This window comes from Martes martes (genome assembly GCF_963455335.1).
Source record: "Martes martes genome assembly, chromosome: 17".
Classification (NCBI taxonomy): Eukaryota; Metazoa; Chordata; class Mammalia; order Carnivora; family Mustelidae; genus Martes; species Martes martes.
The window spans coordinates 53,785,836-53,796,245 of NC_137905.1; the positions used below are offsets into that span (position 1 = coordinate 53,785,836).

The 10,410-nt window shown below is 48.5% G+C and overlaps 1 protein-coding gene across 1 annotated transcript in view; it reads left to right on the top strand.

The window, feature by feature from the left end:
• Positions 1 to 2,276, top strand: part of LOC308358419 (vomeronasal type-1 receptor 4-like) — a gene marked incomplete at both ends in the record, with an annotated part of 29,265 nt that extends 26,989 nt beyond the window's left edge. The window contains 2 exon segments of the mRNA XM_080828601.1: positions 1,302 to 2,072; positions 2,076 to 2,276. Coding sequence (XP_080684727.1) covers positions 1,302 to 2,072; positions 2,076 to 2,276 — 972 coding nt within the window.
• Between the last annotated feature and the right edge of the window lie 8,134 nt (positions 2,277 to 10,410).

Here is a 10,410-nt window from a genome sequence, read left to right on the forward strand (position 1 = left end):
GAAGACTCTACCGCGTGAATATGAAACCATTCATTGATTGCTTCTCCTGTTAATGAGAAATGGGTTTCCTGAGTTTGGGCTGTTGTGAGTAGTGAGTAATGCTGGTATGTAAGTTCTATAACCAGTCTTTTGGGGATACCTGTACAAATTTTTGGTGAGTGTATTTGTGGGACAGTGAAAGTAGATAGTACTACAGTTTCCAAATGTTTGTACTCATTTTAACACCCATCAGCAGTGTATGAGATTCTTGGTTGATCCATATCTTTGCTGAAATTTCTCTCATTCTGAGTTTAGATTTCTGGGTAGTGTTTGATGGCACCAGGCAGTAGTGTTATATTTGAAATTTTTCTGACTACAGACATTGGACATTTTCACGTGGTATCTGTTGAAGAACCTCTTTTTTGAAGTTTTAATTTAAATTCACTTAGCCAACATATAGTACATCTTCAGTTTTGGTATAATGTTCAGTGATTCATTAGTTGCGTATAAGACCCAGTGCTCATCACATCATGTGCCCTCCTTAAGGCCCATCACCCCATTACCCGATTCCCCCACCCACCTCCCTTTCCACAACCCTCAGTTTGTTTCCTGGAGTCCAGAGTGTCTCATGGTTTGTCTACCTCTGATTTCTTCCCATTCAGTTTTCCCTCCCTTCCCCTCTGAGCCTCCACACTATTCATCACATGCCACATAATTCATTTAGCATAATACTCTCCACTAAGTGTTTGTTGGAACGGTTTGTCTGTTGCTTATTCTGCTGCATAGTCTTTAAGAATTCTCTGTGTTAATTATAGATTGTGTGTGTAGTGGGGATGTTTTGATGAAAAACGCCTCTAAATTTACTATAAAATCATTTTCCCATGGGAGTAATATGTTCAGTGCTGTTTAAGAAATATTTTGTTCGAAGACCAAGTCAAGGTTTTTTTTAAATTTTTCTCAAAAAACCTATTATGCCTTTGAAATTTAGATCAGCAATCTATTCACAGTTGACTTGGTTTATGGCACGAGTAGTGATCAAGTTTTCTCTTTTTTCCAATAGGGCTAGCGAATTTCAGCTTCTTCTGAAAATCTTGTATTATTCTTTCTTTCCATTTGGTCTCCCTTGTCATTGCCTCTCCCGGGTTAACACGCCCCCATCCCTACTGCTGATTTTTACATGAAATGTACTAGATCTCTCTCCGTCTCTTCCCATCTCTGACGGTTTGGCAGTCGAGCAGGAGCGCACAGTGAAAGTGAATCTGGGTGTCAGAACTTCATTTGGCCTTGTTGCTCAGAGGAATGCTTGTTGCCACAATTTTTAGGAAAACATGTCAAATGACAGAATATCTTCCAGGGATTTGATAATGGGAATCATCTTCTTGTCACTGATGATAGTTGGAATTGTGGGTAATTTCTTCCTTCTTTACCATTACCTGTTCCTTTTCCACACCAAATGCGGGGTGAGGTGTACCCATTTCATTCTCAAGCACCTGATTATATCCAACTCCTTGGTCATTCTCTCTAAAGGAGTCCCCCAGACAATGATGACTTTTGGGTTGAAGCATTTTTCCAGCAAATTTGGGTGCAAACTTCTTTTGTATGTTCAGAGAGTGAGCAGGGGCGTGTCCATTAGTAGCATCTGCCTCTTGAGTGTGTTCCAGACCATTGTGATCAGCGCCATGAACTCCTGTTGGGAGGATCTTAAAGTCAAAGCCCCAAAGTCTGTTGGCCTCTCCATCTCCCTCTGTTGGATCATGTACATATTTGTAAATTTAATTTTTCATGTGTATGTGTTGTATGTGTCTGGTAAATGGAGCATGAGAAACATCACAAACAAAGGCGATTTACGGTACTGTTTTACTATAGACCATGAGACAATCACAGCCCCAGGGTATGCACTGTTGATAATACTCTCTGAAGTTCCATTTTCTGGGCTCATGATCTGGGCCTGTGGCTCCATGGTTTTCATCCTACACAGGCACAGGCAGCGGGTCCAACACATTCACAGGCCTAATAATGTCTCCCCCAGATCCTCTGCTGAGTCCAGAGCCACCCAGAGTATCCTTGTCCTGGTGACCACCTTTGTGTCTTTTTAATTCCTTTCCTCCATCTTTCATGCTTGTATTGCTTTTATTTATAATCCCCGCTGGTGGCTGGTGAATACCGCTGAGGTGATTTCTGTGTGTGTTCCAACTGTCAGCCCCTTTCTGCTCATGAGTCAAGACTCTGCTATACCCAGGCTCAGCTTTTCCTGGATAAGGAACATAAAATCCTTTAATTGTACCAGAAAGAAATAAATATGTTTCTGGACAGTATCCTGGGTTTTTTTTTTCTGGTTTTTTTTTTTTAAGATTTTATTTATTTATTTGACAGAGAGAGACACAGCGAGAGAGGGAAACAAGCAGGGGGAGTGAGAGAGGGAGAAGCAGGCTCCCCGCCAAGCAGGGAGACCGATGCGGGGCTCGATCCCAGGAGCCTGAGATCATGACCTGAGCTGAAGGCAGACGCTTAAGGACTGAGCCACCCAGGCGCCCCATCCTATTGTGAATTCATTCCTCATTCTGGAAAAGTCAGTGATGAATGTAAGGAGAAGCCACATGCCATTCAAAGGAGGACACTGATGCGTGTTGGTGTTTCATCAGCCGCTTCAGGATGGGACACACGTGGGCATAATAGAAGGGAATAGAGCAGCTGGTCTCATTCTGATGCCTAGCATCCTGAAAACAGTAGTTTCATAAAATGATTTTTGAGTGAAATTGAGTGGATTTGGTGCTGGCTCCACAGGTGAATCGGTGGTTTCCCAAGAGTGTCCTCATGGGCACATCAAGTAAGCGTGACTACAGTCAGGCAGTGAGGGGTGGCTATTGTTGGGAGGCAGTTCTGCATGGGTTCCTATGCATGTGCAGGTCTTTCGGGCAATGGCACGGGCAGCTTTTATCATGGACTCTAGTTCATAGATATTCTATAGGGGAAAAAAAGCCTTAGATCATAGGGAGACTGTCCCGTTTGGGGAAGAGGACAGATTTGTTTGCTGTACAAGGAACGACAGACTGTAGGTAAGGAATGGCAACACCCAAGGCAACAAGAATGTTAGAAGTTCAGGGAAGAAGTTAAGGCTGAGAGTCCCCCTGACCCTTAGCTAACATTAAGGAAGACCTGAGACGTGGTGGCAACCCTTCAGAAGTTAAATGGGGATCAGGAGCCACTCAGCGCTCCAGTAACCACACCATACTCTCCTCCACCATGAATGCTGGTTGCCAACGTAGTAGGAAAGTCATTGTTAACAAGCTGTTTCTTTAAGAAATATATTTTACTTATTTATTAGAGCACAAGCAGGGGAGTGGCAGAGGGAGGGGGAGGGGCAGAGGGAGGGGGAGTGGCAGAGGGAGGGGGAGGGGCAGAGGGAGAGGGAGTGGCAGAGGGAGGGGGAGTGGCAGAGGGAGGGGGAGGGGCAGAGGGAGGGGGAGGGGCAGAGGGAGGGGGAGTGGCAGAGGGAGGGGGAGAGGGAGAGGGAGTGGCAGAGGGAGGGGGAGTGGCAGAGGGAGGGGGAGGGGCAGAGGGAGGGGGAGGGGCAGAGGGAGGGGGAGGGGCAGAGGGAGGGGGAGGGGCAGAGGGAGGGGGAGGGGCAGAGGGAGGGGGAGGGGCAGAGGGAGGGGGAGTGGCAGAGGGAGGGGGAGTGGCAGAGGGAGGGGGAGGGGCAGAGGGAGAGGGAGGGGCAGAGGGAGGGGGAGGGGCAGAGGGAGGGGGAGTGGCAGAGGGAGGGGGAGTGGCAGAGGGAGGGGGAGTGGCGGAGGGGGAGTGGCAGAGGGAGAGGGAGTGGCAGAGGGAGGGGGAGTGGCAGAGGGAGGGGGAGTGGCAGAGGGAGGGGGAGTGGCAGAGGGAGGGGGAGTGGCAGAGGGAGAGGGAGTGGCAGAGGGAGAGGGAGTGGCAGAGGGAGGGGGAGTGGCAGAGGGAGGGGGAGTGGCAGAGGGAGGGGGAGTGGCAGAGGGAGAGGGAGTGGCAGAGGGAGAGGGAGTGGCAGACTCCCCACTGAGCGGCTTGATTCCAGGATTCCAAGATCGGGACCTGAGTCATGACCAGAAGCCACCCAGGTGCCCCACAAGCTGTTCTGATGGTGAGTTGAAGTTAGATTTGGAGGTTAGAGTCCCAGAACCAGTTTCAAAGTGGTTCCACTACAGTGCCCTCCTCAGCGGCTCAGCTCTTAACTGTCTCACTGGCTCATCTCCAGACCATGTTTGGTAGAAATCTGCTAACATCCCAGGCACTGTTAGAGCCCTGTGGAAGGCTGTGGGAACACCCTATGTAGTTAGATCCCAGCACCCCAAAGATGCAGGCTCCCAAGATCCAGGATGAGAATTCAGCCCGAGTTGGAGGGACAGATGATTGCACAAGGTTGAAATCAGCGTAGTAAGGACAGGATGCAGAACTAGGATCTCCCATTCCAGAGGGAAGAGTTCCCGTGATCCTTTCAAACATAAAGCAGAAATATTTGAGCACAAAACAATCCATTCCGGCCATGGAAAGGGCAAGCTTCGGCTTATACGGCAGTGACTTCACTCCAGAAGAGCAGCGACTGGAAATTCCTTTTCAGAAAGTCTCCGTGAATCAGCCTCTGAAAAAGTCCAGATCCACTTCGGCCAGAGCTCTCGTCGTAAACAGCGAAAAGCTAGGAGAACCAGACAGATCTCGGCCCAGTCTTCGGGAAGAAGCAAGTACACACACGAAACACGAACCGTAAACGTCAGAGGAGGTCAGCTCAGCAGTGGCTCCAGGGCAGGAGAGAGACCACGGACAGACTCGTTAGTGACCAGAAGCCTCCCCCTTACCTCAAGCCAGGGACAGTGATGAGTGCTCACCTGCGGCACCCAGAAAGCCATCCCCGAGAGCCGGAGGGTCCCCCCCTCCGTGGGGTCCGTCTCCATCTCGTGTCAGCCCAGGGCTTCACTGGGGACCTAGAGCTGCACATCCGGTCTGGGGAGGGAGATGCAGGAGAGAGAGGAGGGTGAAGTTCAGAACAGGACAGACGGTCCTGCAGAACCTGTTTTCTTTTCTGACAAATGCTCCGCTCTAACTGTGTGTGTGTGTGTGTGTGTGTGTGTGTGTGTGTGTGTGTGTGTGTGTGTGTGTGTTTATTAGACCTTGTATTTCTGTATTTGGAATCCATTCAGTACAGGGCCTTTACATTTGCTTTATTTTCTGTATTCTTGGTGCTCTGACATTCGTGACCTTGCTGGTGAGCGACAGGCTGCCTCTCTCATGACTAACCATTTCATAGAAATAGGAAAGGCCTTTACAGGGGCACCCCTTTTTATGCAGACTTACAGATTGAGAGTCTAGACCCCCCCCCCAACATCTCTTTTTCAAGGTCGGACACACTAAGCCACTATTTCCACTGTCCGAAATCAACCCAGGACAAGGTACCAGGCAATTAGGGACAGTCAGGGCCCACTCGCCGGTTCTGAGTTGTTGGTCCTGCCCCGCCTTGTCTTCCCTCAGGGTGCTGCAGTGAAGGCTCCGACTGGGCTTTCCCTCTCTCCTGCTTCTGCTTCCTGGCCGGAATGTGATGCTTTCTCAGTGCCCTGCTAGGGGGTGCTGCAGGCTGGAATTCTAGGTCAGAGCGGGGACAGGTGTGCTTTCTTCTGGGGTCTCCCTCTTTGGCTCAGAGGTGGCCACCTTTTCACTTTTTCCTCCAAGGTTTTTCCTCTGGGTCCATGCAGATTCAGGCATTTCTAGGTATGTCCAAATTCCCTTTCATCATGAGGATACCAGTCACACTGGTTTAAGGATTGCCCAGTTGGCCTAATTTAAATTTAATCACTCCTTGAAAGGCCCGATCTCCCAATACATTTTCATTGTGAAGTTCTTGGGGCTCATCTTTCATCACGTATGAATTTGGTGAGCGGACACCATTCAACCCACAACAGCCCTTTGGACTTCCAAAATTTACGTTGTTCTCACTTGCACAATACCTTTACCCCAATCCCAACAGCCCTGCCGTCTCAACCCTTCCCAGCATTGAGTGAAAGGCCCAGCGCCCTGCTCTCTAATCTCCTCCAAATATTATCTACATCAAGCGTGGGTGGGACTCCAGATGTGACTCAGCTTGAGGCAGAATTCCCATCCAGCTGCGATCCTTTGAAACAGACACATTCTCTGCTTCCAAAAAACCATGGTGGGACAGGCATCGATAGACACTCCCATTCTAAAAGGAGAAATTGAAAAAAAGCAGCAAGTTGTGTGACCCTAAAAGCCTGGCAAATTCTGTTACATTATGGGGTCAACTGTTACCCTCTTTGTTGGATGTTCTGTCTTCTGGGCCCACAGTGATGGCAGCTGTGTCTGCCTGGACCCACGGGAGCATCAGTGATCCCCCGCCAGTCTGGGTTGCATGTCTCCTCCCACTGCCCTGGGCAGCAGCCCTGTCCCCAAAGCCCAGGGCAATGGCAGCCTGGCACATGGTGACCATGGCAGCCCTCAGGATCTCTGGACCCCTTTCAGGGTCATACCTCCCCGTACTTGGAGTGTTCTGTATTCTGGAGAAAGTTCCATGTGCCCTTGAGAAGAATGAGTGTTCTGTTGGTTTAATCCCCCATATTTGAAGGATAACACGTGTCTGTGGTCTGTTCTGCAGAATCCCAGAAATCCAACAGTCTTTCTTCTGAGGTGGGCCTGTGAATTTTTATTTTTAACAGCGTCCTTAGGGGTGCTGATGCTTCTCTCGCAGAGCCCTTTCCACAGCATTCCCTCCAGTCCCTTTCAGCAGCACTACGCTGGCGAAAGCAAGGAGAGCACTCTTGGTCTTCTTAACAGATTACCATCATTTCTCAACACCGCTACTGTGGTTTTCCTGCGTTCAGCAAATGATGGGGAAGGAACTGAACCAGGACAAGTGACCCCTTTATGGAGGGAGGGGCTGCTACGGGGAAAGTCTGAGGACCCCATCAGAAGATGCCTGGTTCGTAGTCAGTGCAGATGCAGGGGTTTGGAGCTGTGGCATCCTTAGCCTCTGAGCAAGCCTGAGCATGTGATCCCTGCATGTGGGTACGGCTACTGGCTCATGCGCATGTGCGGGCTTTGGTGTTAGGTGGGGTGACCCCTGGCTTTCCCAGCAGAAATTAGGAGTCGAAGGAGGCCCGCCTGGAGATGAGGCCCAGTTAGATCTGTATGTTCTCCACCTGGGCGGTTATTTTTGAGGAAATCAAGAGGACCGTGCTTTGTTAGTGCCTTCAGACTCCAAAGTGGTCGAGTAGCACGTACCTGGGCCAGACTCTGGGTGCAGCTGAGAGCCAAGCCCACAACTCTGTGTCAGGGTGCATGTGTGGGGCCAAAGACTTGGGGTCCTCTGTTAGGGCCATTTTGGAGTAAGCACTGCTGGATACCTTATTTTTGGGGGGAGTCCAGTGCCAGGACCAGGGGCTGCCCTCCAAGGCATCTAAATTTTAGGAGGTACAGCATTCAAGGACTGGAGGGGACTGGGGATGCCGAACACCATGTGTGCACATGCCCGAGGGATTGCTGGAAGGAAAAGGTGGAATTGAGGCCAATCAGGGACCCATGAGAGGAGAGCCCATGTTAGCACGGCAGGTTTGTGCTTTGCGTTCTAGTTCTACCTGGAGCTGAAACCTGGGCTTGGGTAGCAAATGGATCAGGGCAGGTGGTCCAGGGGCCCAGGCTGGAGGGGCCAGGTTGCAGCTGCAGATTCTGTGTTGAGAGAGGTGGTATTTTCCAGACCTTTGGGCTTGGACTGGTGCCGGTTTGGGCAGAGAGCACCTCTCCTAGAACAGGCAGTGTTACAGAGTTGGGTTATGTGAATGGCAGACCTGGGCCAGTGTCTGGGCAAGACCTGAGTGTTGCCTGAGAGATTGGTGTGTGGCCAGAAACAGCAAATGGCTTTCAGGACCCAACTTCCACATAGCAGCCCCTGCCTCAGGTCCAGCCACTAACAAGATAAGCTGTGTCCTGACAGCCTGTGCCTAGATGCCAGAATTGTCATCCTTGCCCCCAGGGCCAGGAGGGCCTGGTGCATGTCTTAGCCTCCAACAATAATAGAAAATTCTCATATTAGACCATCGAAGTGATGGACTAAGAGGGTGCCGCCAGTATCTGTGTTGGGAAGTTCTGCTGGGATGTGGAACCCGAGTGTAAGGGTGACAGATACAATCAGACAAAGCCATACTGAAGGACATTTTGCAGACAATGAGCGCATTCTTCAAAACAGTCATTCTCCTGAGGACAGGGGAGTGGCAACAGATCTGGTGTAAGAAAATGTGAGTCAAGACAGTTAAACACAATGTCCACCATAACTGGATTGTAGAGTCACAAAAGCAGAGAAGACATCGTTGTGTTAGCGGGGAGAATCTGTGTGCACTGTCTACTCCGCTGGCTGTCTAGTGTTAGTTTACGTGGGAGAGCTCTGTTGTGTTAGGAGAGCCTCCTCCACATTAGAGGATCCAAGATCGAGTTTCTGGTAGGTTTTCTATGTCCCGAGGGTCCTCTGGTTGGGAGGCTGTCATCTTCCCTGCTGTATCCTCATGGGGTAGGGAGAGGGAGCTCTGGTCTCTTCTTGTTAAATGTGAGAATGCCACCCTCATGACTGCAGCCAAATCTGATCACCCTCACAGAAGCGACCCCAGAATGACATCCTGGTGAGGAGTTGTCTCCACATTACGATTCCAGAGGAACCCAACTATTGCGCTCATTGCCATAGATAGGCATCAGCAGCCCAAGTGCCACCACGACACTTGGCAACTCCTTGACTCAGAACCACCCAGACAATCCATGTGTGCACAGATGCGCATGACTGCTGATCCACGCTCCTTGCCGTCTTCGATGCCGCGCATCAGCTCTACAAATGTCTAAACAGGGAGTGTTTCAGTAGAGATGCTTAGTGAATCATCTCCCTGGAAAATGTGTGGCAGTTTAATGCACGTGATAGATCTCTTTTTATTCGTGTGACAATATGTCCTTCATTGATGACTGATTCAGGAGACCAGCTGGATTGGATGTCAGTTCACGCCAACACCACCTGTGTAAACCCGTGGACTCTAGAGCAGAAAATCTTAACGCAGGGTGCGTGTGCTATTTGTGCAATTATGGTGCAGTATCAGACACAAACCGTGCCTAGAGGAGGAGAAACCTCCTGAAGAAAACATTATATGTGAAGATCAAAATGGTATCAGCTGTGGAGTAAGTCATTGTTTAAATATTTTTCCCTGAATGTGTTTCTACGTGTATTACATTTCCGCTGTTGCTGGGTTAGATTTCCGTGAATGTAGCTGAGGGCAACACAGGTTTCCTCACAGGTGGGACTGGGTCCGAGCTCACGTGTCAAGATTAGTAGAGTGGTTGGCCCGCTGGCTTACGTGGGAAAGTGTTTTGCCTACCCGTAGTTCTGCCTGTCCAAATGTACATGTCCCTATTTTCGCCTTTTCCAGAATGTCATGTCCTTAGAACCGTACAATGTGTAGCCTTTGCAGATTGGAGTCTCTCACCTTGTAATACGCTTTTAAGATTCCTCCATGTCTTTTTCTGGCTTGATAGTTCATTTTTTAGCAATGAATAATATTCCATTTTCTGCAATCAAATGCTCTACCACTGAGCTATACCCCCTACATTTTCTGGATATATTACAGCTTGTTTAACTATTCACCTACTGAAACACACCTTGGTTGCTTCCAAGTTTGGGCAGTTATGCACAAGTTCCTATAAAAGCTCCTGTGCCTGGTTTTACACGGACATAAGTTTTCAACTCATTTGTTTAAATAACAAGGAATATGAATGCTAGATTATATGGTAAGAGTATGTTTAGTTTTGTAAGAAAGAGTTAAATTGCCAAAGTGGCTCTAGCATTCCCAGAAGCAGCAAATGGTAGTGTCTGTTGCTCAGCATCTGGACTAGCATCGGGCGGTGTCAGGGTTTGGGATTTGGGGCATTGTAGTAGGTGTGTAGTGGTAACTCATTGTCTTACTTTTCAGTTGTCTAATGATACCAGATGTAGAACGTATTTTCATATGCTTAATTTGCCATCTGTGTATCTTCTTTGGTGAGGTGTTTATTCCTGTCTTCCCAAATATTTAGATGATTTTTTTTTTGTTTTCTTATTGTTGTGCTCTGAGAGTATTCTTTGTACATTTTGGGTAACAGTGCATTTAGAAATGTGCTTTACAAATATTTTATCCCAACCTGTGGCTTGTTTTCTCATTTTCTTGACAGTGTGTTTTGCAGAACAGAAGTTTTTAATTTTGATGAAACCCGAATTATTATTGCCTCCACTCCTTTAGTGTTAAGTCAGAAAAAGTCATCATGAAACCAAGGTCATCTAGATTTTCTCTTGTGTCATCTTTCTTTTTTTTTTTTAATTAAATTTTTTATTTATTTTCAGTGTAACAGTATTCATTGTTTTTTCACCACACCCAGTGCTCCATGCAATCC